This window comes from Nipponia nippon, unplaced genomic scaffold (genome assembly GCF_047370975.1).
Source record: "Nipponia nippon isolate SJK-2023a ecotype South Korea unplaced genomic scaffold, ASM4737097v1 scaffold_22, whole genome shotgun sequence".
Classification (NCBI taxonomy): domain Eukaryota; kingdom Metazoa; phylum Chordata; class Aves; order Pelecaniformes; family Threskiornithidae; genus Nipponia; species Nipponia nippon.
This window is the reverse complement of record NW_028262339.1, coordinates 2,615,622-2,630,092: the sequence shown is the minus strand read 5'-3', so window position 1 is coordinate 2,630,092 and position 14,471 is coordinate 2,615,622. Positions and strand designations below refer to the sequence as shown.

The window sequence follows — 14,471 nt, the reverse complement described above, 5'->3', positions numbered from 1 at the left end:
GATCAAGCAAGCTCTAGATGATGGCATACAGATTCTTTCTTTACTATTCTTCCCTGTGTCCCCAAGAACTGGGGAGACATGAAATTCTGGACAAAAGCCCTAACTTTCTCATTTTCATAAAGCAATGATTTTTTTTATTCATATAGTTCTGAATGATTTAATGAGATGGACTCTTTGGAAGGTTCGGTTGTTTTGGGGAATAAAAAAAAAACTGAGAAATAATGCAGGAATAAAAACAGTATCAAGGGAATTGTGATTCAGTGCAGTACAAGTGCTTTCACCTGTAATACAGCTACAAACTACTTAATCCTAAAATAATTTTAGATTGCTATTACCATTTCACATACCTACCTAGTATCAAATCCACGAACAACTGCACCCATTGATTTAGCTGCTCCTGCAGAAGCCAGGCCAGCAACTCCTCCTCCAATGATCAAGACCTAGAATGATACCATCATCGTGCTTGGAGCATAAACTAAAACTAGAGCTGGTTAGAAAAGCAGCAGCATTATACCGCTTTCACGACAGCAGATATGCCTCATTAACCAGCAATTTAAACAAGTTACCTTTGTAACACAGAGCCAAAAATGATTTTGGTAAAGCTGCCCTGTAAATGTAACAGTTTAAAAGCTGTAACTGCTAACTTCACTTATCTGAAAGCAGATTAATCTGTAGCTAACAGTTTATGTAAGTAAATACAGGCTTTTCTACTTAATTTCTCTTCCTTTTTTTTTTTTTCTTCCCTAATTCTTTTACTTTCATTTCTCTTCATCCCAAGCCACCTGCAATTCCAATCAAGCAATCCCTTCCATCACAGTCTTCAACACACCAGAAATCTCAACATCTCTGACTTTTCTTAACTACTTCCTTACCTTTCCCCATCCGGGAAGAACAAAACAAAACCAAAAAAAATCCATCCATGTATAGCTAGTCTGAAGTTTAAAACTAAGCAAGCTTACATAAACCTCAAATTATTCTATTATTAAAAAAAACCAAACAACACAATCTACACTACAGATAGTGAACAAAATTGGTATGGGAATAACTATATGGGTTTCTAAAGTCTCTAGAACTAGCCCCAAGGCAGGAAAAAAAGCCTTTAACATGGGTTCAGCAGTGGTTAGCTGTGCTCAAGAACTCACATAGTCTTCTGCCACAGTATTTGTTTAATTGCACTTACCTTCGCTGGAGGAACTTTACCAGCAGCTGTGATCTGACCCGTGAAAAATCGACCAAAGTGATTTGCTGCCAGTACCACAGCCTTATAACTGTCAAGTAAGGACAAACACATATCAGTATTTTCCCAGGCTCAGCGCGATTCCATTCAGGACAGCAATCAAAAGGATATACATTTGACCATAGCATGCGTAGGATGAAGCAAGTTTAATATTTTACTATTGAGCACAAGTTTAATAATCTTTCTGTCTTTGTTCATATTTCTTGCTTTTTTTTTTTAATCATTGAATGCATTTTCAGAGAGAACTTTTGGACTGTAATATACTGGATGTCCACAACTATTCACACTGTCAAAATTTTATATGAATAACAAACGCTAACTTGCCAAAAGTTAATTTTGTCATCTTTGAACCTACCTACAAAGGCTGTAACCTGAGGCTTGTTAGGGAAGGAAACACAAACAAGCAATTGCAAAACCCAGAGTAATTTTGCAGTAAGCTCACTTAGACAAGCAAGCACACATTCAAAAAAGATACCCTAACTCTGCAGAGCTATATGGCTTAGAGCAAGTAGCTTAACCTTGCTGCTTCTTTTGCCCCATCTGCTTTTTAGCCATCATAGAATGAGCAGCTGGACACCAAGTTAACATCAGTAGAGATATCTGAAAATGCAGATTAACATGCAATTATGTCTTTTCTTAACAACAGTGCACATTTTCTTGCATTTTTACTAGCACTGTTGTAGTTCAACAGTCACATTCCACTCTCTTTCCCATCCTTAACAGGGACATATGGAGGTCTAAATACCGTAAAATCAGTTTTAATTTAGAATACAGCTTGTAGATATTATACCTTTAAATACATTATGAATTCTTAGGATATTTTAGTAAAATTACACAGAATGAAAACACAGAGAAGCAACCAAACATATATGTTGATAAATACTACTGGTGTCCACAAAATAATCTGGCAGCCTTCTCCCAACAGCATCAGATCCCAATGACAGACAATCCGTATTCAGTGTCTTAAGGATATCTTTGAGCCTGCTCTGATCTAGTTCAGAGCAAAGAGGCACTAGACAAAGCAGTCCAGGAATTAGAACAATTACCTTGAATTTTTTTTTGTTTGTTTATTTTTAAAAAAGCCCTCCTCTGATCTGCTGCAAAACTGACCATTAGAAACTTAAAAAGTTGTTTGGTACCTCCAACAGCTTCATCTTGCTTGAAACAGCTGTATAAAAATAGACACACAGAATTGGTTTAGATATACCCAACGGTTAACGGTTGGACTTGATGGATCTTAAGGGTTTTTTCCAACCTTAATGATTCTATGAATATCAAAGTGCATAGCTTTTAATCCAGCTATACTTACTCAAGCTAGAGAGAAGGAGGAAAAAAAAAAGTATAAGATTCATACCCAGCAATGTTGGCCATGGAACTAAGTGCATCATATCCCTGAGCAATGGTGACCCGTGGAACCTGATCCATAGCCAAGACAGTAGTCTTTTTTTCTGCAAGTTTTTTCAGGAGGTCTGGATTTTGTGCTGGGTAGATAAAACTAATCAGGGTAGCCGCCATCTTAAAAAGATCCGCCTCATGTACACCTAAAGCCGAGTTATATATAGGAGCCCTCACCTGAAGAAAGAGAGAAGTTTCCAAATTAATTAGTGGAAACAAATCAGTGCACACTCCACTTCCTTTCTCCCAGCTTGCAGTCTGTCTATTCCCACCCACAAAGTACATGAGGAAGGAGCATGTTAATTGACACAACTAGACTGAGTAACTGCACTTCTTAGCTGCAGTCCACATATTAGAATTAACTCTAGGCAGATGGGTGACAGAGCAGCAATAGTCAGCATACACTTTCAGAAAGTTCTGATGGCTTCTAACCAGCAGTTACTGGCTTTTATGACACACAGCTGCCCCAAAACCAGCAATTCTCAGGCAAAATGATTACTGAACAGATGTGCCAATTAAACTCTACAGGCTAAGAATCACTAATTAGTTTGCAATGCACCATCACATATAGGGAATTTCAATCATGAAGTCCAATAGAAACCCATCTTTATCTGTATTCATTTCTTTGAAATTTCTCACTTTTCTTCAAAAAGAAACCTACTTAAAAGGGTTGTTCACAACCTAGCACACAGAAATTGTGTGTTCAATCCTGACAGGATAACTCCATATAAAACGTTTAAAAGGAAGCCTCAACATCAAGTTTAAGGTCTTTTTTTTTTTTCTTCAGGACTCTACACAACCTAATACCTCTCAAGCAACTTTACTTTTAGTGGTCTTCCCAGACCAGCTACAACTCCTCTAGTTACAAGTACTTTTGAAACACACTGTTGCTGTGAAGCTGTTGGATGTCATATTGAGAAAAGTTAGAAACCCGCATCTTCAAAATTCCAAGCAACTTTCTCTGAAGAGTAACTTGAGTTCTGTTACTACTCTTTGAGCAAAAGTTTCTTAGAGCAGGGATCTTGTCTGATTAGAGTCTGGAACTAGTCTACCTCACTCTAGAAAACACACCTTCTCCAAGGTAGTTAAAAACTTGATAAGAAGTTATCCTCTATTTAAAAAATTTGACCTATATGTTTCTCCAAAAAGAATGTGGTAGGAAATATATTAATAAAGCAATTACTTTGACAATCAGATCAGAACCCAGGACTTCCTTGGTTCCCTGGATCTTTGCTCCAACTTCTCTGTAATGGTCATCAGAAAATTTGGAAGCTTCTCCAGCACCAGACTCCACCACAACACTGAAGCCTTGTTTAACCAAGGCTTGAACTCCAGCTGGTGATAGCGCCACTCTCTTCTCATTCTCAAATATCTCCTTGGGGACACCTACAGTCAGCTCTTTATAAGGAATTCCTGTAAGAGTGGCAGATAAGACAGCATTAGTTGCACTAAAGATTATTGAATTGATATTAACGGAACTCTTCAGTGTTGTATAGTGTTGTAGAAAAAGTTAGTTGAAACTTAGCACTAGCAGCTTAAGCATTAATAGCTAGAGTAAATAAAGCCTATAGAACACTGTACATGAACTGCGACAACCATATTACAACATGCTGAAAAGCTAGCTACAGAACTAGCCGAAACTGACCTAAGAGGATGTGAAACAGGATATAGAACCACTGTATATTGTATAAGATGACCACTTAGCAACCACTCAGTAACAAAACAGCAAACAAATCAAAGCAATAAAAAACAAGAAGATCCCAGACCTTAATATTACTATTGGTCTGAACTGTCACGTGAGGGGTGGGGAACTTAGATTGTAAGGGTATAATTGCCCAGGGATTTCTTGGTTTGGGGTCTCTCTTTGGAGGCACCCAGCTTGAGCTGTAGCGCTATTAATAAAAAGGACTTTATAGAAGAATCTCTTTTTGGCCTATTGATTCAACAGAAACCTAGAGTTGAACCCTGTTATAGTGGCTAGCATGCGTAATTTCCATAACAATAGACACATGCAGACATGTCACACTAGCAATTCTCCCTCCTCGGGGATGAGGAAGCAGAATGATATTTTCTAGCAGTGCAGTTTACATTTCCTTAAATTATACCATCTTTTTAGAAATCCCTGTTCTCTCGGGCATCAGCAGCATCAGCAGGTCAGCACAATCAGCCACACAAGCAATAACAAGTGTTTGGTGCAGTTCATACCCATCTGAAATGATACAGTTCTGATTGTATAAATCAGAACACCAATTATACGATACACAGTGTTCTGGTGATAATACATTCTAACTAGGGTAAGAAGAATTTAAATCCCTCTCTAGTTACTTCAACTTTACTGTGAAGAAATAAACAAATGAGCTTGAACGCCTGAACTGCATTTTAACTGAACATGTTTTAAATGTCTATCAAAACCAAATTACAGTTGTCTCAGATCATTATTAATGAGCGTACCACAAAAGTACATTGAAAGGCACAATTACATTGATAAGGTACTCTAAGAGTTGCAACAGAAATGAAAAATGTGAATTCAGGAGTAGTTGAAGAAAAATGGAATATCTGTCTACTAGTTTGTTCAATTATACTTCTCTTCAATGTTATCTCCTTGTCTTAACTTGTTCCAAGCTCTACTAAATAACACCAGAAAACTGCAGAAGATGCCATTTACCAGTTTTAGCTTAAGGTTTCAAATTACAAACATCTAACTTTCTCAGATATTAGACTGGAAGCCTGCAAATTGTACATGAACAGTTAAACTCCTCTGATCCAATCAAGCATTTAAATACATTATTTATAAATACACAGACTCAGGCAGAATAATAGTATATCAAACTACCACATTAATTCAATTACACTAGACAGCATGCAGTCCAGCACCCAGGCCCAGTTCTGCACCAGCTTTCACTGACATCTATCCGCAACAGCTTTGACTGATATCTATCCAGAATTTAAACCTGATTGTGACATTTATACGAGACCTACACCACATATACATTAACGAAATATAACTTGAGCAGCCTAAGCAGTCACTCATATTAAAGGTCAAGCAAACAAACAAACACACACACACAAAAAACCCCACAACACACCACCAAAAACCACAACCAAATACACACACAAAAAAAGGATGAAAGGCTTGTTTTAAATTACAAATCTGCTTTTAATTTGGCCACCAACACTATGCATTTTGCTACAAAAATTGTACAAGAGTAGTAATGTGTTGCATGTTTTAGGAAGGCCTCCTTTTCACTTTTTTTTTCCTGTTTGTTTTTTAAGATAGAAACAAGCAAAACAAAGCCAAAAACATACCATACTATAAGAACTTTGAGGAAATTAATTATTTTGATATTTTTAAATCTAAATCTATCTATGAAATAAAACTGGGATTGCAAGGTGCTTAAAATTGAACATCTGAAAATGCATTTTCAGAACATAAGTTGATAGTATCATGAGAGTTGTTAATCTAAAACAATAGTTGCTAAGAACTGGAACTTAAATACGTACCTGTACTTGTCAGTCTTCTCACCCATTTATAAAAACCTAATGACTGAACACATCCAACAAGACAACAGAATGAAAGATCACCAAAGTGACTTCTAATTATTTTTACTTTCTTTTTTTATTTTAGCTTTCTCTTTGAAATTAAAATAATAAAATGGTAAGAAATAATTTGAAGACACAAGTGTTTTGATATTAAATATGTTGGAGAACATTTAAAATTCTTTAAATTACAAGACAAAATCAGATTCAGGAAAACATGCTTTAAAGGAACATGATGTCATAACAGGAGCAAGAATGCACATATAAAACAACAGAACCACAAAGGTAACAATGCTTTGCAAAAGTGTGCTTCATCAGCATACACCACATCTAAGCATCACCAAGCAACTCGGGGCATCCCTATCACAGCAGCACTAGCCACTTGAAAGCTATGGTAACTGTTGCTGTTACTCATACAAATTACCCTTGTCATTTGAAGAGAACTTTCCCCTCACCTTTTCTCCTAATTACTACACAATAAAGTCCTGCTTCTGATTTTCATTAAATAAACTCAGTAGAAACGAGCTCTCTGGTCTTTTAAAAGCAGAAATGAAACTTAGAAGATTTAAATGTGTTAGAATAACAGAAATGAATCATAATTTCAGAAAGGAAGTAGCTCCAGGACAGAAGGCAAAAAGGTTCTCAGGAAGCATTGAGAAAATAAAAACTGGAGTACCACCTTCCCTTTCTCCTTTTGGAAGTTTTTGCAGTGCTCAAATGCAGAGGAAGGAAGGAATAAATTATAGCATATAGGGAATAGAAGGATGACTTCACCCATTTTTAAAAAGGGTAGAAAGGAGGACCCTGGGAACTACCGACCTGTCAGCCTCACCTCTATGCCTGGGAAGATCATGGAACAGATCCTCCTGGAATCTATGATAAGGCACATGGGGGACAGGGAGGTAATTCAAGACAGCCAGCACGGCTTCACCAAGGGCAAGTCTTGCCTGACCAACCTAGTGGCCTTCTATGACGGAGTGACTGCATCAGTGGACAAGGGAAGAGCTGCGAATGTCATCTACCTGGACTTCTGCAAGGCCTTTGACACAGTCCCCCACAACATCCTTCTCTCTAAATTGGAGAGATATGGATTTGATGGGTGGACTGTTCGGTGGATAAGGAATTGGCTGGATCCAGAGGGTAGTGGTCAACAGCTCAATGTCCGGATGGAGATCAGTGACGAGCGGGGGCCCTCAGGGGTCAGTATTGGGACCAGTACTGTTTAATATCCTCATCAATGACATAGTGGGATCGAGTGCACCCTCAGCAAGTTTGCAGATGACACCAAGCTGAGCGGTGTGGTTGACACGCCTGAGGGATGGGATGCCATCCAGAGGGACCTGGACAAGCTCGAGAAGCAGGCCCATGTGAACCTCATGAGGTTCAACAAGGCCAAGTGCAAGGTCCTGCACCTGGGTCAGGGCAACCCCTGGTATCAATACAGGCTAGGGGATGAAGGCATTGAGAGCAGCCCTACAGAGAAGGACTTGGGGTTACCGGCAAATGAAAAACTGGATGCGAGCAGGCAACGTGCACTCGCAGCCCAGAAAGCCAACCGTATCCTGGGCTGCATCAAAAGAAGCGTGGCCAGCAGGTCAAGGGAGGTGATTCTGCCCCTCTACTCTGCTCTCCTGAGACCCCACCTGGAGTACTGCATCCAGCTCTGGAGTCCTCAGTACAAGAAAGACACGGACCTGTTGGAGCAGGTCCAGAGGAGGGCCACAAAAATGATCAGAGGGATGGAACACCTCTCCTATGAGGAGAGGCTGAGAGAGCTGGGGTTCTTCAGCCTGGAGCAGAGAAGGCTCCAAGGAGGCCTTATTGCGGCCTTCCAATACTTAAAGAGGGCTTATAAAGAAAGATGGGGACAGACTTTTTAGTAGGGCCTGTAGTGATAGGACAAGGGGTAATGGTTTTAAACTAAAAGAGGGTAGATTCAGACTCGATATAAGGAAGAAATTTTTTTATGATGGGGGTGGTGAAACACTGGAACAGGTTGCCCAGAGAGGTGGTAGATGACCCATCCCTGGAAACATTCAAGGTCAGGTTGGACGGGGCTCTGAGCAACCTGATCTAGTGGAAGATGTCCCTGCTCATTGCAGGGGGGTTGGACTAGATGACCTTTAAAGGTCCCTTCCAACCCAAACCATTCTATGATTGTATGACTGCAAATTTAAAGGCACACAGACACCTGAATAAAGCTTATAGACTTCTCAAGCAAAACAAAACAAAAAAAAAAACCAAAAAAACCCAAAAAACTAGGTTGTTGGGGTTTTTTTTAGCTCCTAAGGCCCAAGTTTAAATGACAACTGATGCTTCTGTTTTCTTTTTTGTTCACTTGATTTTGTGTGAGGTACCAGAGTAGAAGAGTAAATGGCTAGGTGGGATGGGACAGGAACATGCACTCGCTATATGCAAAATGTGTTTTCTCATTTATTTCTTTCACATTATTACATCTTGCATGCAACAAAAATAGGTAAAATAAGTAAAACTTTTTCAGATAGAAAGTATTTGTACCTTCTTTAGTAAGCAGAATGATCAGAGACCAGTACTGAGGACTACATCCTCCTCCAGTGCTTTAGGAGATCAAATCCAAGCTAAACATTCAACAACTCTCATTCATCTCTCACCTTCTTTCCTCCTCTGTCCCACTACCAAATTTCTAGCAACCAGTGAATATAGAAGCAAACAGATGTCAGTTTGCCATCCTTCAACTAGAACAGGTATACGACATTTTTCAAGCAAACTACCCTGAGTTATCACATCATTTAACACCAAAAAGGAGCAGACTGCAAAGAAAAGATCTATGTTAAAACTTCAGGACAGGATATGATAAATAATATGTTTGAAGGAAGCTCTACTATTAACACAGAATACAGATTTGGTTTGTTGAATTCAGCAATTTCAAAGTCATTATTTTTGAAAGGTTGAAATCTGGAATTATAAACTTAGGATCTTGATTTAGGTTTTGAGATAGTACATCTGCTATCCTTGCCATGGGCTTAGAACTGCGTGAGGGAACAAAGCTTCCAAGTTGCCTTTCTAAGCCTCTATGTCAGATAATCTCTTTAAGAACTGCCTTGGGTATGTTTTAGTAACTTACTGCTTTATGACATCAAGAACGTTTTCCAAAAACAGACCAAGTTACACATACCTTGAGCACCTTTTTGAGTCACATGATTTTGAATGTATTGTTCATTGAGTAGGAGATACAAAGAATCAACACAAAAAGGATTTTGCCACTATCAAAAGTAGAATCATTAAATTTCACAGGCCTTAAAATCTTAGTATGCAACGTACGTAAATTAGAATTTAGAAAAACTAATAAGAATACTGTATTTTTAAGTAAGCCACTCTTATTACTGTGCTTTCTCACCCCCTTAATATAATCTCCACTGCGTAATGAGGACATGTGCAAAGCACAGTCTCAAACTTCAAGTAAACAAAATAAGTAGGTAATCTATATCTCCAAACTTTAGAAATCAAACAATTAAAAATAACTATAAAAGCGATCTTCTCCATTTAACTTCCATCTACAAACTGAGTGTTTAGAGAAGATCCTAAGTTAAAACTATCAAGAAAACTCAGAACATTGTACGTAGAGAAATAGAGAAAAATACAGGTTTTTTTAATCTCCTTAACCTGATTTCAGGAAGTAGCCTGTAGCAAAATATTATCAACAAATATTAGAGACTGACTTAGAGAAAAGAGAAGGAAGAAGTTTTGATTATATGCCACATGTTCTGGGATGGGAAAACAGGATACGAAACCTGCCTAACTTCTAAGTTACTCTAACATCAGCTTTAAACAAACCACCTCACCTGTTCTGAAGATGAAGACATATTCCAGAGAACAGCAATATGAGGGGGGGGTGGGGGGGTGGTACAGAAGATTAAACAAACACCTCTTCTTACACAAGTAAGGAGATACAAAAAAAAAAAAAAAATCAAAGAAAATAAAGAAGAATGTCTATGGTTTATAAATAATGTACAATCGACAATAAGCTGTTATAGGTTTCAAAGTTCTGCAAGATTTAGAAAAAAAAAAAACAGGAAATTTTAAGAAAAAGGCATAAGAAGGACATTAAAATTCCTAAGATAGAGAGGGGTAAAAGTCACAAAGCTGTAGGACAAACCAATCTGGAAGCATATTGGAAACCTCAGAATTGGTCACTCCGTAAGCACCTTTCCCAGGGCTTGGGAAAGTTTTGCATCTGTTTCTGAAGCATCTGGTGCTAGCAACTATTTGAGATAGGTTACTGGAATACTTGTTTATTCCTGTATGAAAATTCCTATGTTTCTAAAAAACAAAGAAAATAGCAGCAAAATAAATAGCAATAAGAAAAGCATCCATCCTCCAAGTTTACTTTTCAACCAACTCCAAATCTCTTCACTCCCCAGGCAGCTGTTATTCCTGTATATAACATATCCTGGACTAAATGAAAGCTAATCTGAGAGAATGGAAGTAATAACTACAGACTTAAGAAGAATTACTGTGACACTAGTCTTTTCAGAAAACTTAAGACTTCTTAGTATTACAGTGATTTTACCAAGTGTCACTATAATCAAAGATAATTTCTAAAAATCAAGAATAAAACATAGTTATTTCAGATGCTATTAAATTTTGATTCAAGAGCACTTAAGAAGTATACATAGGCAACAGTACTGCTACTAATTTGTCATTCAATTGCCATTTTACCCTTGATTTGTCCTCTACTGAATGACAAATCTCATGTTACCAAAATGAACTATAAGGACAGCTTAATTATCAACCAAAAGACTTATCAAACTTATAATTCTCAGCATTAAATAACTGCATTGTATGAATACTACTCTCCCTTAAATAAGGGCTTCCACATGAGAGATCTGAAGAGACAGCACTGAATGCTTAAACACACAACACTAATCAAAGTTCTCCATCCTTGTGGAAAAATTTCTGAAAGCTGATTCATAAAAACAAGAAAACATACATACACACACATGAGCATACTGATTTCAGTAAAACTGAAGAGATCTTTCAGTTTCATGATCAAATTTGTGGTCAAAGTCAAATACAAAGATTGATTCCAAACTCAAACAACGAGGGCACTTACCCGGGACATCTGAGAAAGGACTTTGAACCTAGTTTCCTATGTCCCAGGTTAACACTCCCAACCAAGGGACAATTTTCCATATCAAGACAGACAGATGCCTCTCTCATTCAGATACTGAATATGGAAAAAAAAAAAATTTGGAACACCACAAATTCATAGGATGGCAAAACCATTACCTGATCAGTTCTGACAGACCCCAGATCCCTGGGCTGTCAGTCAGAGCAAAGAAATTCAGGTTTCACCATGCAACTGTGCTAAAAAGCCATACGATACAGATTACCAGGAGCCCTCAGAGTAAAGAAACTCTTCTCATCACATTTCTTCAGAAGCCCCAAACATTGGGTCATTGATTTGAAAGGACCCCAAAATGCACCAGCCACTGTTAGTATTCCTAGAAATTCCATGCAACAAAGGCTTCTCTGAGTTATTTGGTCTAATCTTACATCCTGTGTTTTTACAACCAGACACTTCTGTTCACAAACAGCGCTACTTTTCTAAGCCTCCAAAATATCTAATGCAGTACCTACTGTGCATGTGTAGAACCAAACATCACATGTACAATCAGTCTAACTCTCCACATTAATCTGTCCCAGACTGAGAAGACCCTAGATCAGCACTGAAGCAGGGTCTCCAAATTCCTTCAGGGAGACATGACCCATGCAGGATAATGGGCAAAAACATCATTAAACCAGTTTTACGTATTCTCCAGTCTTCTAGCTGTCAGGCTACGCATAGTGTAAGACAGAGCAAAAAAAAAAAAAAAAAAAAAAAAAAAAAGTCAGTTCTGATTTTCATACACCTGGCTCACATCATAAACTGGAACCAAGGATGCCCCCATTCCCCTCTCTTCTCCCCCCCCCCCCAAAAAAATACCTGAACCTGTCCATTATCTGCACTAAAATGTAATCAGTACAAATATACCAACAAACCCTACATGTAAAGATGCAGATCAAAAGTTCTTCAACATGGTACAACATAAAAGTTTCCTGAACAAAGTTAAGAGATTTTTTTAGATGGGATAATTACATCTACATATAGTCATGCTTGCAGATGCTCTCTTTGTGAGGGCTGTATTTTCCCCTGCATGCACACAAAGAGTTGCACTACCAAAACTTGTGGGGAACTCAGGCTTTTAACTAAGAAAAGCATTTGTTTAAATACTTCCCTCAAGCAAGGTGTCAGCAGGAGCTCTGATCACCTACCTTTAAAGACTATTTGGATCCAAAGTATTCATAATAAACACAAACACCTTCTGCATAAGCCCTTTAAAACCAGTGTAAAATTGTACTGCAACTGACTGACTCAAGTAAGCTGCTGACATCATTTAAGAGTGTTTTTTATTTTAAGTCTTTTCTGTACTAATGAATATCTGAAAGAAAAATTCAAGCTATCTTCAAGTTTTAAAATAAAAAATTATTTACAATAGTTTAATCGATTTACCTGGCTTTGGAACTGCCTGAGACCTGAGCATCTGGTGGGTTCTAAACATTCGCAAACACAGCATCTTTGTAGAATGCACCTTAGGTGGTAACACATTGCCAAAACCAGGAGTTGAGCACCCACTAACAGCAATACGCAGAAGGCTCGCCATTTCACCCAGACCTCGCAGCAGACTCCTTGCCACGTATGGAATCCCTGCTACATATGTAAAAACAAAGCAAGAATTATTAATGATACTAGACAGAAGGCATGTAAACTCAGCAGCTTAAGTCCAGTCAACTGACACTAGCCGCAAGATGGTCATTTCTCCCCACCATTTCTTTCTAGCTAGAAAACAAAATCCACTGTTTTTTCCAAACTGAGTAAGGCAAATATCAAACCGAAGCAGTAAACTCATGAGAGAATTGACATTACAAGTTGACCTACAGATTGATGTGACTCAAGACCGTATTCTCTTTATGCCGTTGCTCTAAACAAGCAACTCTGACAAAAATCTCCTGCATCCCAAGGAACCAGACAAACAATTCAAACCCCAGCCAGACCTCCCAAAGGAGTTACCCTGAGCGGGACAGCAGCTTACAGGCATCAGGAAACATACCAAAGCAGACGCTCAGAGGGGGAAAGGCATCACCGGGAAAAGTGGGGCAGCGGGGAGCGAGCAAGGAAGCCGATCCGCGCTCCCCGCCGGCTGCTGGGCCGCCCTCGCTAGCAGATGGCTACTAGCCGGCGGAGGGAAGGGCTCTTCGTCTGGAATTCCGCCGTCCGCATTTATGGAGGCACTAACGTCCCGTCCCGCCCCTCCCCTCCCCTCCCCACGGCTCACAGAGGCGGCCCACCGCTCCCCGCCGGCCCGGCCCACAAGGCAGCGGCCCCGTTTCACTCCCACCGCTATTTATAGCCCGCGACCACTGACTGACCTTGGGCAGGTGGCTCACCCTCCGCCGCCCGGGCCCGCCACTTCCCACAGTCACAACGGCTGGCGGTCATCGCGCCCGCCCAGAGGGAAGCCCGGAGCCACCACCTCTCCGCCTCCCGCCTGGGAGCGCTCCCAGGGGACCCTTTCTGCGTCACCTACCTTCTCTATACGTCCGCCTGCCCTTCGTTCCCGCCGCTCCCTGGGCGCTGCGAAAGCGGGACACCACAACCTTCTCCTCAGCAACGACCGCCCCCCGCCCGCGCCAGGAGAAAGCGAAGGTGCCCCCCCCACACCCCCCAGCCCGCCACACCACAGAACAACACACCCACCGGCCGATACCGCCAGCCCCGACACGGTACTGACCGACCTTGGGGCGGGGTGGGGCGGGGCGGGCCTGCCCGCCCGCCAACCCGGAAGGAGTGAGGAGAGTGCGGAGGTCAGAGCGGACGGGTCACGCGGCGTTCCGCTCCCCGCTCTGGAAGGAGGTAGCGGGGGTGCCCGTCACGTGGCGTCTGCGTGCTGCCGGCGGCTCATGCTCGTGCTTCAGGCGCCTGCGCGCGGAGGAGGGGTGGCCCGGCGGCTCTCTACAATACGGGAGGATAAAAGAAAAAGAACTCTTGCAACTGTATAAATACTAACATATGAACCGATAAAGAAAACGTGCAATAGCGCGTTTAGAGACAGTTTACAGAGAACAGCTTGTCAGGTTGCCTACACTATTGCATGTATATGTTGTCCTATTTCACACAATCTGTAATTTCTAGGTTTAAATTAGCCTTTTTTAAAATTTAAATTTAACATTTAATTTTTAACATTTAAATCTGTGCAACTGTTTATGCAAAATATGCTTTGCC

The 14,471-nt window shown here is 40.1% G+C and overlaps 1 protein-coding gene across 10 annotated transcripts in view; it reads right to left on the bottom strand.

The window, feature by feature from the left end:
• Nucleotides 1-14,025, bottom strand: part of LOC104013860 (NAD(P) transhydrogenase, mitochondrial-like) — a 97,165-nt gene extending 83,140 nt beyond the window's left edge. For 8 of the 10 annotated variants that reach the window (XR_015705360.1, XM_087760365.1, XM_087760358.1 and 5 more), the window contains exons 1-6: nucleotides 13,777-13,917; nucleotides 12,702-12,899; nucleotides 3,816-4,045; nucleotides 2,592-2,809; nucleotides 1,181-1,268; nucleotides 352-440 (exon numbers count right to left, since the gene is read on the bottom strand). Coding sequence is in view for 9 of the 10 variants with exons in the window: in XM_087760365.1 (XP_087616491.1) it covers nucleotides 352-440; nucleotides 1,181-1,268; nucleotides 2,592-2,809; nucleotides 3,816-4,045; nucleotides 12,702-12,852 (776 nt within the window). In the remaining variant the exon portion in view is untranslated. Of the gene's footprint in view, nucleotides 1-351; nucleotides 441-1,180; nucleotides 1,269-2,591; nucleotides 2,810-3,815; nucleotides 4,046-12,701; nucleotides 12,900-13,299; nucleotides 13,445-13,776; nucleotides 13,918-13,946 lie in introns of those variants that run through there. The other 2 variants (XM_087760359.1, XM_087760360.1) reach the window with 2 other exon arrangements.
• Between the last annotated feature and the right edge of the window lie 446 nt (nucleotides 14,026-14,471).